This window comes from Ambystoma mexicanum, chromosome 13, assembly GCF_040938575.1.
Source record: "Ambystoma mexicanum isolate Mex_15411 chromosome 13, UKY_AmexF1_1, whole genome shotgun sequence".
NCBI classification, from domain to species: Eukaryota; Metazoa; Chordata; class Amphibia; order Caudata; family Ambystomatidae; genus Ambystoma; species Ambystoma mexicanum.
In genome coordinates, this window is record NC_090938.1 from 325,843,230 (window position 1) to 325,858,368 (window position 15,139).

Here is a 15,139-nt window from a genome sequence, read left to right on the forward strand (position 1 = left end):
TTCAGGCCCGTCTACCATACTGGCATTTGCTTTAATAAACCTATTTGTTTTGAACTTTGAATATGTTGTCTATGTCTTGCTTCATGATGCCTTCACAATAGCCAGCAAAGACCAAGGCATAACCTCAACAGGGCAGACAGAAATCATTATAAGAAGGAATCGCAAAATCCAAATTCCTTGTCTTCTAAACTCCATTGAAAGAATATACCAGTATGTCAATCATCTTACAAGTAAAGTCCACCAGGATCAGAGAAGCAGTCTGAAACTGATGCCCAAATGGCTCTCTAGCTAAGACCCATCTGAATGTATCAGACCTTTCTAAATGTAACAGAGCATCAAAAACCTGCATCTGATAACAGAAGAGAAATTAATTTATGATAAAACACCACAGACCAAGAAGCAAAGTAAATTGTTACTCTAAAATCAAATGGTGAACATTCAGTAAAAAGTCACTAGACTTTCCACCTAAAATCAACATCAATAGACAAGAATGCAGTCGAATATGGGTCTTCAGAAATTAGATCTGGGGGGGGAGTTGCTTGGAGCTGATCATGCATTATGCACTTGTCTCTGCCTTAACACTTAAACTGATCTGCCTGTGTAAGCCCACCCTAGGTAGGTTCCCACTTGGACTTCTTCTAATAGTGTACACAAGCTCTCCTGACTTCACCTTTTTCAGTTGCTTATCTCTGTTTAGTCTCCGCACTAGTACTCCACCTCTGCATATAGTCCCATCTAATACCTTCACTCCAGCTTCATAGGTACACCCATTGCACATGTGTTTGCAGTGGGTGGTCACAATCCTTGTAGTTTACTGAATACTGATGTATCAACTGCTACTGCTGTAACCATTTATCAGATGCCTTAAATCCTCACTTACTCTTGTAATTGTGCTTAGTGATATCAGTCCTTTCTATTCCTAATAGTGCATTTAGTTTTAACTTCCCATATACATCACTCTGCCGCCTTTTAAGACCACCACATCTGTGCTCTACAAATAAATAAGTCAATGCCACAAGCAGAACCTACCAATGATTGAGGAGTTCTCTGAATTCTCCTGCCTAGGGGCCTCCTTCTATAGGAGGGAAGTCACCAAGGGTTGATTGGCTGGCATAATGAGTTTCTATACCCAATATGGGTAACGGCGAGCCAATGGAGAGGGGTAGTTTAGAAGACTTGGTTCTGCTGGGTCAACTGCTACTGAGAGACTTGGAAATCTGCAATATATATTTTATGAACGCATGGGATGTGCATGTGTATTGGGCAGGTGTGCCATTAGAGAACAGCTGGTAACAGTGGTACAGCCAGGGGGAAAGGATGTGTGAAAGTTACTGTGCAAGAGTGTAAGGTTATTTAGGTCACTAAAATAACAGGGCAGCCTGGTAATCATTTGTGTTATTTTACATGGCTTCATGATAAATGTATCCATCTGTTGAGAACTGTAATAACAGTTATGTAATGATACTCAATGCATCGACTTTCGATGGAGGAATAGCAGAGTCAGCTCTGCTGTAGGATTTGAACTTGCAAAGCGCAGGCTGGCCCCATGTGAGGAGTCTCCACTTAACTCATGAGCTATCCACTTGGACATAATGCCTAGTGTGTTGGATGAAAGGTTCTTAGTCCATGGGAAATTCACTGAGATAAAAACATGCACAGACTCCCAGAACACATTGATGTTTAAAATCTGTAGTTTGATCTGAATGGGTGTGCAAGGCTTTCTGATTTCACTGTGGGGCCTTGGTACACCAACCCTCTGTAATACCTAGCAAGGGTATAAGGCGGAATCAGAGTAAAGGCAGAATGGAGGGGATTCCTAAACCATTGTGATAAAACAAATATGGGAAGCCTAATCGCTATGGTGAAAATAGCGTCGGATTATGTTTGGAAGCTTAGCAAAGGCAGACTGAACAATGGAGAAGTACATAATAGTGCCTGAAAGATTGCATGCCAAGGGACCTTAAGAGTTTCAGTACAAATATAAAGTCCAGAGAAAGTTCAGAGAGAGTTCGATTTTGTATTGTAAGAGCTGCTGAATGTGGTTACCTCGCAAGTACAGATTCATTGGAAGAAACATTTTCATATATGTTTGTAAAATTAACCTTTTATGTCTTGTCACATTACATTGTTGACTGAGGCGTGGTTGGTTCTTCTGAAGCAGAGTCACTGAATTATGATGCTTTGGGAGTTGTATATGTCCAAGTGTAGACCATATTTGAAGCAATATCATTAACATTAACCTCTAAACAGCCCACTATACAATATCAGATTGCATTCAAGCAACCTAATCTCGTTGAGTCCTAGTGCGAGCCTTTTCAGGCTTCAGGAAGTTGATATGGAAAATATTAAATGGATACAGTTTGCTGGCCTGACTTGCAACCAACTCGATCCCAGTCACTTTCCTTTTTTTGAGGCACCAGAACGTTCGATTACCTCCAGGCTTCTCTTCACAGGTCCGTCTGCCGTTGGGGAAGAGGACTATATGTAGTACACTGAAGGACAAAGGACAAAGAACACAGCGACTGCTGAAGAAGTCAAAGAAGCATACACAGGAAAAGGGGGCACAGAGGTGGAGGGCACTCGTCTCTCGCATCCATAAATTATGGCACATTCTTCGTACGCATTTTGAGGGTCTGTTGCGTTCCTGAGGATGGCAGGTTCCATTTAACTATCCCCTTCTGAGCAGACCATCTCATGGAAGTGGTTCAAGTCGTGGCCGATGATCTCACTTACTGTGGGAGATAAAACAGGGAGAAACTTCAGAACCTGGAGTGTGGCACAGTGCATAGACAATCACAGTTAGTAGCCCTTTCATGATACATATGTGACACCATGCATACATTATTTTGGGCAAGCACAGCAATGAGAGGCTTTTATACAAAAACAGGTTACACAACCACCCGGCTTCTTGCAAAGATTTCAGTTGGGCAAACACAGAACTACAAACAAAAAAAGAAAATACATTCTGCCACAACAATTCACACTGAAACTAAAAATTGTAACCAGTATACTTTTGCATACAATTGCATGAACTTTATCACCAAGGCAGTCTAACGCTTTCTTGTACATGTTTCAAAGTATTTGTACTACTAGCCGTTCCCAGCATAACATATGGCGTTCTAGCAGATCTTAAAAGTCCATATTGGTCGATAATTCATAGGGACATTCCGTCCCCCTTATTAAATATTAGAATTACCACTGATCACTTCCAGGAAGACGGCGTAGGTCCCTGTGACTTACTAATGGTCATTGGAATGGCTAAACGTATAAGTAACTGTCTTCTTTTGAATTTGAATGGCATATTTGTATCAGATGAATTGAGAGGTATGTGCGGTATAAAAACAGTATCTAAGATCCACCGATTACAAAGGCCTCTATGATGTGTCTTTGTAGATGTGTAATTGCCAAACCAGTTCCATTGCAGAGTCTCTGTGATGGCTTAAGTTTGCGTAACAGCATAATTACAGCACCTACTTTCAGTTTTAGCTCATGAGGAGGCCTTCATTCTATAGTGTTTTGCTCTTTAGAGACTGCAATGTTGAGCCGGTAATTAACTGTTAATTGACACTGGAACCGCAGTGCCCTGTGTTCAGAAGTAACTTTAAATTATCCGGAATGTTTGCGATAGTGGAAGGTGAAGGTGACCATCTGTCTGTCTGTTAAAATTATAAGTGTTGTTGAAGTGGAAGGGCACACAGAGGTCAATCAAATTGATTGCTTACTTGACCAACACATTTTTCATATTTCAAGGCCTCTGAATTATTAATGAAGGACTTTATTAAAAGGTCGCCAACGGTTTCTGGGGATACATGCCATATCCTTCACATATAAGGAACACAATAAAGATTGCCCATGCGACTAGCACAGGAAGTCTTGATTCTATTAAAGACACGGAGGCGAGCATTATGCTTATTCTTCTTTAATTACTGCTAACCACAGCTTTTAAAATCTTCTTTTGTTTTCATCTATAACTTTTTTTTTTTTTTTTCGAATAACAAAGAAAAAGGAAATATGAAAACATCATCTTTCCAAAACATCACAAACTACTCTTCCCATGAGGCTTCTCTGTCTAGTAGTCCCCAGCCTCTCTTTCAATGTCCAATCAGTCCATCTTCCTCACTATAAACCCCTGAAACTCTGGGTCCCTTCCTCTTCTTTTGCGGCGTATCCAATAACTGAACAAAGTCCAACTCCAATCAAATTCTCAAAACTCCAGCCGAAAGGTCTTTTTTTTTTTTTTTTTTTTTTTTTAACAACTGGCTGTACTCTAAATTCGCTGAACTGACTCCTTCCATACTCTAATCTCTGCTATTCTTTTGCTCTTCTCCTATGCAAAAAGAAAAACACTTGTTAGGGAAGGGAAATACAGTCATCTTATGTCATAATGAAACTTATACATAATCTATTTGAATCAATACAGATCACAACGTAACATAACACTGTATTTCATAGGGTGGGATAATGCTCGCCTCCGTGTCTTTAATAGAATCAAGACTTCCTGCGCTAGTCGCATGGGCAATCTTTATTCTATGACAAGACCGGAGGCGAGCATTATGCTTGTTCAAAGCTTTCCACCACAGCAGCAGCTATATTGGATACTGGTTTGAAATAAAAAGTCTTAAAGATTGATTCGCTTGACCAGTCTGCTGCTTTCATGATCTCCTGCAGTGGAACTCCGACTGCAAAAGCTCGTGACGCCATCGCTCCTCTGGTAGAATGAGCTCCAAATTTAGACGTGTCTATGCCCGCTAGTTCCATTATCTCTTTCACCCATCTGGCTATAGTAGCTGATTTGACTGCTTTGTATGGCTTTATACGCGCTATAAGCAATTGCTTCACTCCATGCGGTCTAACGTCTGCTGTCGCTGCTTCATAACGCTTAATGCAATTCGCTACGCACAATTTCTCATTATTTGGCCAATATGGATATGATATCACTTTAGAATTAGACTTGGTACGCTGCGCTATGGTAAACGCTATCCCCTCTGGGTAATACATTTTCCTATCTATCTCCAGCGCTTTGACATCTGAAACTCTTCTGCAAGAAACTAAGCAAAGAAGCGTAGCCAGTTTGCCCGAGAGCTGTTTCCCTGATAAAAAATTATTATCCGGCCATATCTGAAACAGCTGTATCACCTTCTGTACATCCCACAGTGATGAATACTTTGCTCCGGGGGGCTTGGACATCTTCACGCCCTTCAGCAATCTGGATATTGCTGGGTGTTCCCCCACCGGAGCGCCGTCCACTAGCTCGTGCCCTGCCGAAATTGCAGATCTATAAACCCCTACTGTCCTGAAAGCTCTACCTGCTACAGGGAGGGTGGCTAGGAAATTCACTACTTGTACTACAGGTGCTGAAATGGGAGATATACTCCTCCTCCTGCACCATAAGTCCCAGGCTTGCCATGCGGAATTATAGCTCCTGATTGTAGATGGAGCCCATGACATATTGATAAGTCTTGTAGCGTCTTCCGAAAGTCCCGGCAATCGCCATCTGTGCCTGAAATTCTGCACGCTATCAGATATAAAGATCGATCCTCTATCAGAGGATGGGGAACTCCTGCCGGATCCACTAGCAAGTCTGGTCTGCATGCAATCCTCTGTGGAAAATCCGTAGAAAGTTCCATCAGAACTGGAAACCAGGCTTGTGACTTCCACTCTGGCGTCACTATCACTATCTGGGCTTTGTCCCTGCGCACTTTTGCTAGTACCCTCGCCAGCATCGCGAAGGGGGGAAACGCATAATGTCTCTGAGACCCCCAGTGGTGCAGAAATGCATCGGTGCCCTGGGCTTCCGGGTCTAGTCTCCAGCTGAAGTAATTCGGTAGTTGAGAGTTCAGTCTCGAGGCGAACAGGTCCATGTGTAGGGGACCCCATTTCGCTTCCAGTTTCTTGAAGACGTCCCTGTGTAGTCTTCAATCGCTGTAGTCCACTAGGTGACGCGAGTTCCAGTCTGCCACTGCATTCAGGGCCCCTGGTAGATATTCCGCCGTCACTGCGATATGTCTCTGCAGGCATTCGTGCCAGAAATTCTTCGCTAATTCCGCTAACATTTTGGATTTGGTGCCCCCTAGTTTGTTGATATACCTCACTGCAGATATGTTGTCCATTCTGAGGAGAATGCTGCAGTGCGCTCTGTCTCTGGTAAAGGCTTTTACTGCGAAAGACCCTGCTAGAAGCTCTAGACAATTGATATGTAGTTCTAATTCTCCTGCTGACCATTTTCCCCCTGTTTCTAGCGTACCACATCGCGCTCCCCAGCCGGACCTGCTGGCGTCTGACTCTATGATTAGCTCTGGCACGTCGCCGAAAATAGCTCTGCCGTTCCAGGCCTCCATATTGTGTAACCACCAGTTTAGCTCGGCCTTGCTTTCTTCGTCTAGGGGGACTAGCCGATGGTATCTCCAGCCTTTCCTCAAGTATTTGATCTTTAACCTCTGAAGGGCCCGATAATGTAATGGGCCGGGAAAAACTGCCTGAATGGAGGCTGCAAGCAGCCCCACTATCCTGGCTAGGTAACGAAGCGAAATCAGCGGCCTTTTGAGCGCTGCTTTCAGATCCTTCTTGATAGCTTTCATCTTCTGAGTCGGCAACTCTAACGTAGCTTTCTTCGTATCTATGGTGAAGCCTAAGAATTCCAGACGTCTGGTGGGCGTTAGCTCCGACTTGCTCCTGTTTACTAGGAATCCCAGATTGGAGATCAGCTCTATTGCCCAGAGGATCTGTTGCTTTAAACGGTCTTTGTCTTCGGCCATGAACAGAATGTCGTCTAAATATACAATCATCCGGCACCCTTGTTCTCTGAGTGCTGTTGCTACGGGCCTCATAAGCTTGGTGAAAGCCCATGGGGCGGATGCTAGGCCGAATGGCAGGCATTTGAATTGCCAGAGTTCGCCTCTCCATCTGAACCTTAGGAAGCGTCGAAATGGTGCCACTATGGGCACGGTAAGATAAGCGTCTTTTAGATCTAGGCGCGCAAGCCAGTCCCCCTTCCTGAGCAGATCTCCTAGTAGATGGATCCCCTCCATCTTGAAGTGTTTGTAAACTAGCCAGCTGTTGAGCTCCTTCAGATTGATTACTGGACCAACTTTGTCCTTGCGGTGCACTAGGAAAATATTGCTCAGGAAGGAAGGATCGCTCCCTATCGCTCTCTCTATCGCGTCTTTTTGCGCTAAGGTCTGAATCTCTGCATCTAAAAGAGATTCTTCCACTTGGGTCATCTGAATTCTGAGAGGGGCCTGACTCTGAACTGGATGATCTAGAAAATCTAGTACAAAGCCTTGTACTGTCTGATTGACCCACGCGTCTGATGATAGCTCGCGCCAGCTGTGCAAATAAAGCGCTGTCCTGCCCCCTACTGGGGGGTAGGTCATTGCGTGTTCTCTCACCTGAGTTATTGTTTTGATGTCGGTAGAATCCGCGCCCTCGGCGCCCTCGCGAGCCTCGGCCTCTGTTCGGGAAGAAAGCGTCTTGCTGCCGGGTCTCCCAATATTGGGCTCTGGGGCCTTGTGCTCTTCTATGATTGAAGCGGCCGGTCGAGCGGCCTCTATATCGACCGGCCCCTGAAAAAACTCTCCCCGGGAATACCTTCCTGATGGAGGCCTGCGCTTTTTCCAGCGCTGTGTATGTTCCAACGAACCTATTCATCTCCTTGACGAATGTGTCCCCGAAAAGGAGACCTTGGGCGCTTTCCCCCGCTTCATAGGAGGCTAAGTCCCCCAGCTTGTTATCGATCTTCAATAAAGCTGACCTGCGGCGCTCTGAAGATATGGCGCAATTTGCGTTGCCCAGCATGCAGACTGCTCTCTGAGCCCAGCTCGCTAAAATAGACGGGTCGACTGGTTCACCCGTATCTCTGGCTCTCTCGGCCAGATCCATTATTTTGGCTATAGGGCCAGCAATGTCGAGCAGTTTATCTTGACATGTTCTCCACGCTCTGTCCATGCCTTTCCTAGTATCCTTTCCTGCTTTAGTGATGAAGGTCAACATTTTTGAATCGAGCTCCGGCGTATCTGCCACTTTGCCGCTTAGCTCTGGCCTTGGACATTCTGCTTTGAGCCTGAACCTAATGTCCTTTTCCATAGGCTTCCTCATCTTGTGGGACATATATAGGGCTACGCGTGGAGAAGGTGTCCAGGCTGTCGATCTGGGGTGCCTTATGGTATCGGGGTCGAACATATCCGATATGTCTTCCTCATCCGGAAGGGCCTCCACACTGCTGGCTTTGGGTTTGTGCCCGCTCTTTTGCGAGACCACGCTCGCTCTGCCTATGCTGCGCACATCCTCCTCTGGCTGTTCTTGATCTGAGAACTCCGAGGATGACGAATAGGCGTCCCCTATGTTTTTCGCCCCTGGGGTAGGGGGTACGAGGTTGGGCAGGGCTGTCTTCGTAAGGAAGGCACTTTTAAGCCTGTGGAAGGCATCAGCCACCTCTAGGGAATTGTTCTTCCCTGTACTTTCGCCCGGGGGAGTAGAAGAGAATTTTCTCTTCCGGGCCACTTTCTTCCCCTTCTCACCTTTTCGCAGAGGATCTTGTGTGGAGGTCCCTTCTCCGGGATCATCGAGCGTGCCAGCCTTCTTGCCCAGTATATCTTCCAGGACTGATAGCCTGTCTTGCAGAGGTTTAACTCCCAGTGCTACGGCTTGCACTAATGAGTCGCCCAGAACTCTTTTGAAGCTCTGGGAAAGGTCAATGTCCTCTTCCATACCTTCTTCCAGACCTCCTTCACTCCCCTCACTCCAAGCTTCCTTCTCCATGTTATAAGCCATGGAATTGTATGTGCTGCGACGAAGGCTCGTGGGTGAGACACTCAGCCTTCCCAGGTAAAGACACCAAGGGTCTGCCGAAGGTTAAAATAAATGCTCTCACTCCCTTTTTTTTTTTTTTTTGTGATTACTCCAGATGAGAAATGCCTCTGCTGGTCCCAGGCGAAACGCTAGTTAAATAGCGAATTCGCTTATATCTGGGATAGGAAACGAGTGTGGGAAAGGGTCTGCCGTTCGCTTATACGGAAAGGAAATTTCTGAGCGCGAATTCGCGTTCTGCGCGTGCGCGCTCCGCGTTTGTTTCTAAGGTTGGTTGGGCTTACTTCGCCTACTGCGCGAACCCAACCACCCGAATACGCGATGCCGTGCGGCCGCTGCCTGCGCCCTGAAGCGAGTGGTAGATCACTCGCGGGCTCGGCAGGCGGCCGCTCGGTTAAGGAAACACCTTGGGGCAAAACGAACGCGATACGTCTCGTCAGTTAAACTTGAAAAACGCACGAACGCTACGGCGCCATGACATTAATGCGCGCGTTCTATGTCAATGCAGAAACAATAGCATCATGACAATTCCTGCGTGTACTTATCTGTGGCTCCGCAGCAAAAAAGAAGAGGAAGGGACCCAGAGTTTCAGGGGTTTATAGTGAGGAAGATGGACTGATTGGACATTGAAAGAGAGGCTGGGGACTACTAGACAGAGAAGCCTCATGGGAAGAGTAGTTTGTGATGTTTTGGAAAGATGATGTTTTCATATTTCCTTTTTCTTTGTTATTCAAAAAAAAAAAAAAAAAAGTTATAGATGAAAACAAAAGAAGATTTTAAAAGCTGTGGTTAGCAGTAATTAAAGAAGAATAAGCATAATGCTCGCCTCCGGTCTTGTCATAGAATTCAAGATATAATTATGAATGTGCTATATATATATATATATATAGTGCTTAATTTGTGCCATGGCTGACAGGGATGCAGCACTGGCACTTTTGGGTGTGCCGTTTGCCCTTCTGTTCGCTATTCTTCTGCTTCAGCTTCCCCCTTGAAAAACAGCTGCTTTTGATGCGTGGTAGAATGCTTTTTATGGGCATCAATTGCAATTTGTTCCTATAGTGGAATTATACTGTGTTGGCTACCGTGCTACATTGATCATACACATGAATAACTTGCTCTTATATCTCCTGGGAAATTTACTTGAATAATGTTATCTGCACCAGTTTTCATTGACTGTTAGGTGTGTTTTGTACTATAGAGCTAACGCTGTAGTATTTCTTTAAAAAAACAATACAGTTGTAATGATTTCAATGTTCACTTCAGGGAGCTCCATCGTGGCGCTTATATAGCGTACCCTGTTCCCTCTTGGATAGCCCAGAGGCTAGCTGAAATACATGTACCCCAATATTATAAGTCACACGTTAGGCATATGTTATGTTTCCAGCTGCCCACACTACACCATTAGGTGGCACAACGAGGGGTTGAAGAGTAGGCATCATGGCTTGTCATGGAATGTGCATTCACACACGCTGCTCCCTCCTGAAAAGAAACATTAAGTATAATAAAGCAGCACCTCCTGTGCCTTGCTTTTTTCCCACTTTGAATGTGGAGCAGTCTTACTACCCGTCACCCACTGTTAGTATGCCATACTGAGCTGCCCCATTCTAAGTCTCCCAACCAAACCCACCCACCCACCACCCCTTCTGTAAATGACGGTAAAGTGCACAATAAGGACTTTAGTTGCAGGTGAAGTCAATTCACCAAAATACCAGCAGTAGCAGACGTGGCATTACATACATTATGACATCACAGGGAGTATGACATGTTCTCATATCATATGATCTTAGACCCCAGTGACATCACACGTTGTAACAATACCTATAATAAGTGCATTATTAATAGTATAACAAATAGTACTAAAGCCTATTTTAATTGCCATAGGTAATATATTAACTATGTTGATGTCGCTATATGCCATGGGTGCTGAATTATGTGCCAAGGGCACACCCAGCAGAACTATCACATGCCGCTAGTACTTTATTTTGGCAGTACAGCCTCATAGGGCCAGTTACTGCAATCTCAGCCCAGTTGACACCTCGTGCGCCAGGCATACTCACAATATGGCACTACTTGGGTAAATGATAATTGCTAGTTCATGCCAGCCAAATATGCTGTGCATAGTAATCATGTGAAATCTGAATCCTTAGAAGCCCAAGTGCTGTTAGCACAAGCCAAATGCAACAGTACTGCCGTTTTTAAGGCAGGTAATGATGTGCTACGTATAATTAATTAGTCTGTAGAACGTGCGTAATACCGGAGACCACTCTATAAGTGCGGGGCCATGTCTTCGAACCTGTGTTGCTTTACGTTGTCTTGTTTCCAAGACAAACGTGCTGCATCTGTGCTTTCTTCCCAGGCTATATTCTTCATATGCAAGATACAGCCTCACATGTTCAGGTATTTCCATCACATGTCAAGTGAAGGCACACTCGCCCAGGAACAGCCTTGTGCCACAGGGCGTTCCATGCCCACCAGCACTGGCAGATTTCAGACAAATGGCCATACAATCAAGAATATCGGGGGGACGGTGCTTTGGGGGGACAGAATGGATAGGGTGTGGAAGTTAGGGGGTGGAGTTTAGATGTGATTAAGGTACATTAAAGAGTAAATAATTCAGCTTGTTCGTTTGAAAACTGAATGAATCACTTTTATCTGATAACAGTTAAGGCAAATAAGACAATATGAGGAAAAGTGATTTGCCAAGTGTCAGACAACTTGGTCAAATAGATAGCTATGTCTGAAAACAGCTATCCTTGTTTCATTTCCTCCAATTAAGTAGGCTACATATTCTGCCTTTCTAGCTTTACATCAACGTGCTAATATTTCTGGAATGTTTTCGTTCGTGAGCAGAATCGGTTGCTTGTGTTTAATAAAAGCGCCAAAGCAAGTTCTAAGTCAAACTGAATTTTTTAAAAAAAAAAAATCAAAAAGTGTTATTAATATTTATGCTCTCCCTGTACTGTCCTGGACAACTTCATATTTTCAGTTTTGGTACTGCAATTAAAACGTGTTAATGCTATGCAAATAATAGTATACAATTTCTAAACATTGTAAGGATGCGATTCTTGAGTCGGCTCTTGGAATTGAAACATGACAAGGGCAGAAAAAAAAGACTTATTACCAGACATTGGCCTCACAGCACTTTATTTTATGTTATTGTTACCAAATAAAAATCTTTTTCATAAAACTCAAGGCCTATTCTACAAAAGAAAGTCACAGTGATGCTCGTCAGGATGTCGAAACAATATAACATTCCTCCGTCCGGACCGGATTCCAACTCTAAACTAACCGCTTTCCCTATCTTCAAAAGGAAAACACCAAACACAAGACTTTGGGTTGGAAGGGATAACTGCTGGCTTCTGAACCCCCCAACCTACATCGTCTTCCCTTTTAGTGAGGGCCTTTGCGCATATTTCTAGTTCTGCTGTCTAGAAGTCCCAGCCCCAAGTCCCTCTCTGACTTTTTCCAGTTCCTCCGAGACTCTTCCTGTATGCTCCCACCCCCGGGAATTCGGTCAGTGTTTCTTCCTCTTCCCTCAGAGGGTTTCTCAGCTGGTCCCCCACCCTGGGCTGTTCTTCCGTCTTACTCCCCGCTCTGAGATTGTTTCCATTCTTCCCCAGTCTCGAGCGTTTCTCTTTTCCACTCCCCATTCTGGAGTTTTCTCCATTTCTCCCCACTCCTGGACACTTCTCTTTGTCAATCCCCACTCTCAGATGTTTCTCTTTCTCTCCACTCTGGGTGTGTTCCACTTTCTCACCCCAATGAAGGGTTTTCTCTGTTTCTCCCCACTCGGGTGAACTTCTCTTTATCACACCCAACTCTCGGCTGCTCCTCTTTCTCACTCCATGCTCTGGGGTTCTCTCTGCTTCTCCCCATCCCAGGGGCTTTCCTCTTACTTTCTCTTTCACTCACTTCCCCCTACCGTTGAAACACTGCTTACTCTTCTTGTGACTCTTCAACTGGGCTGCGTGGCAGGCAGTTGAGGCGGTGTCCTCATTCTCACAGCTCAGTCCCGGCAGAGTTGCTCCCATGACATCTGAACTAGTCTCCGCATCTGCCAGTCAAGGGTCTGCTCCCTCAATCTTGCAACCTCTCAGGGCTTCTTTGGTTGGCTGGTAGCTTTGTCCTGCGCCACCCTCCTGATGCACATACGGGTCTATCACGCTGACACTGGCTTTCCCTCTTTCTCTCCGGCCACACAGCCTATGCTCTCCTTTGCACGTTTAAACTCTGCAGGGCCTGATGAAAGTTGTAATTGGTTGTTCCCAGGAGGCCGCTCCAGGGGCCTGATTTGCTTGCTTCTCCTTAGTCTTCAAATGAGATTGGGCACAGGTAAAGTCAGCCATTATTAAAGGGTGTAAAAGATCAGGGTAAACCCCTCTCCCTAGATATCCTCTAAATGTGTTGGTGGTAGGGGAGGAGGGATGATGACCTATATCCCTATTGGGGTCTCTGTCTATTAAGGTGAATCACCTCCACAAGGATACCGCTTCCCCTATCCACTTGGGGGTGTTAAGCATAGCGGGTTCCCCTCCCTAGTCCTAAAGGGGGCGGCTCCCTCTTGGGGAAAGGGTGACGATCTCCCTGAATTTGAATGGGGGATTCTAAAAAGGGTCAGTCTCAAGGGGACTATTATTATTACTACGATGACCGGTGCTAAATGGACGTGGCTCTGCCAGTCATGTGTAAAAAAAAAAGTCCTGGGAAGTTGAGTCGATAGGACAGTATGACGCAGCATTTCAGATACAGTGAACCAGTTCAAGCAAGACTTCATGTAATTGAATTGAAGTGGAAGAGCTATGTAGCGATTGACCTGCACTGTCGCAGTGCATTTTCTGATTCACCCTGTTTTAGAGGTATGCTAAGAGTAACTCTTAAATAGCTATAATCCTTGCAATTTATTGTGGGATTTTTGTATATGACGGATATATTTTAACAATCAGGGTTCAGCATTTAATCAGTTTCACTATAAAAGATCCGGAAGAAACTTTATCTCCCTGAAGGGTCGGGTATCTATACTTGAGAGGTGGTTTGCATAATTATTTGCTCGAGGATTGTGGGACATTAGTGACAAAAAGCGTCAGTGGCTCGATATTAAGTAATCCATTATGGATGCAGTAATTCTAACAACAATTACAAGTAGTTCTTATTTGGATCGACCAAGGTACGAGATGTGTCTGATTGAGTGCTTGTACAATGTATAATTATGCATTGCAATCCAACAAGAGCTGCACGTTGGTGCCCTGAGAAGACAATTCCATATATAGCATGCCACTGATCAGCGACATTGTGGTTGTTCTTCATTGAGTAATATCTCACAGTTTGAACCAGAGTGCGTACGTCCCTGGGCAAGCGATTATATATGGTTCAGGTTGCAGCATATTTATGAGAATGACACATAGGTTTTTTCAGAGTGAAATGTCCATTCATCTAATGTGCTTGCCATGCAGATTTTGGTCCTCTGGTTGTCTAAGATCCAACACTGTCACTGGTTTATGCTTCCGGCCAACTGAAATAAGAGCTGCATCAGAACATGTATGATCTGGTTCTTTGAGGCTACAGAGCCTTCTTCCTTTTTTCGTGGAAGGTTTTAAATGAATGTGGCTCATTTCTATTATCTCTCACTTTACCCCATCCTTAACCTTCAAGTTGAAATTTCCCCCACCCACTTTGTATTGTATTAATTTCAAGGACAAGGATGGCCATTTCTATCAGAGATGACTCACATTTATAGATGGTGGAGGTATTCCTGCAAAGGATGCATGTACAACATCCCAATGAAGACAACACGTGGCGAGCCACTGTAGGAGGGTGTCAAAAGGTTGGACACATAGCATGGCCAAATATATATCTATCAGTCAAGTGACTTACAAAGGTAACATCAACTTGGCCTAATATTAAACTAACCGGGCAAGTGCTTCAAACTAAAGATGAGAACTACATAAATACACACAAAATTACGTTATCAAGCATCACTGGAGGCAGTGGTTGAGTTAGGTAGGGAAGATGGGGGAGAAGAGAGGAGGAGCTCCCTCTTTAGCTGGTAAGTTAAGCTTAACCCTTGAAGAGATCCAAAGTTGGCTTGGCTTTGATTGTGATGGGTTCAAGTGGAGCAGGTGAGTAGGGAGAAAGAGTTAAAGTGAGAGGAGGCACAGGAGGGGCATGGGACAGTGAGGCTCAGTGTAACATGAGGCAGCAGGGAGCCGTCCAGAGGCGAATTGCTTTGAGACAGCTGGAAATCCGTTCCAAGATGGCTGGGGTAAAAGAGGGAAAGGAGAAAACGATTTGAATGCCATCAACAAAGATGTGATAGTGAAAGGAAAAGGACAAGTTA

The 15,139-nt window shown here is 44.7% G+C and overlaps 1 protein-coding gene across 1 annotated transcript in view; it reads right to left on the bottom strand.

Moving 5' to 3' along the window:
* Window positions 1-1,997: 1,997 nt before the first annotated feature.
* Window positions 1,998-15,139, bottom strand: part of NFATC4 (nuclear factor of activated T cells 4) — an 889,306-nt gene continuing 876,164 nt past the window's right edge. The window contains exon 10 of the mRNA XM_069633813.1: window positions 1,998-2,732. Within this exon, the coding sequence (XP_069489914.1) occupies window positions 2,665-2,732 (68 nt within the window). The 3' untranslated portion in view covers window positions 1,998-2,664. The remainder of the gene's footprint in view (window positions 2,733-15,139) is intronic.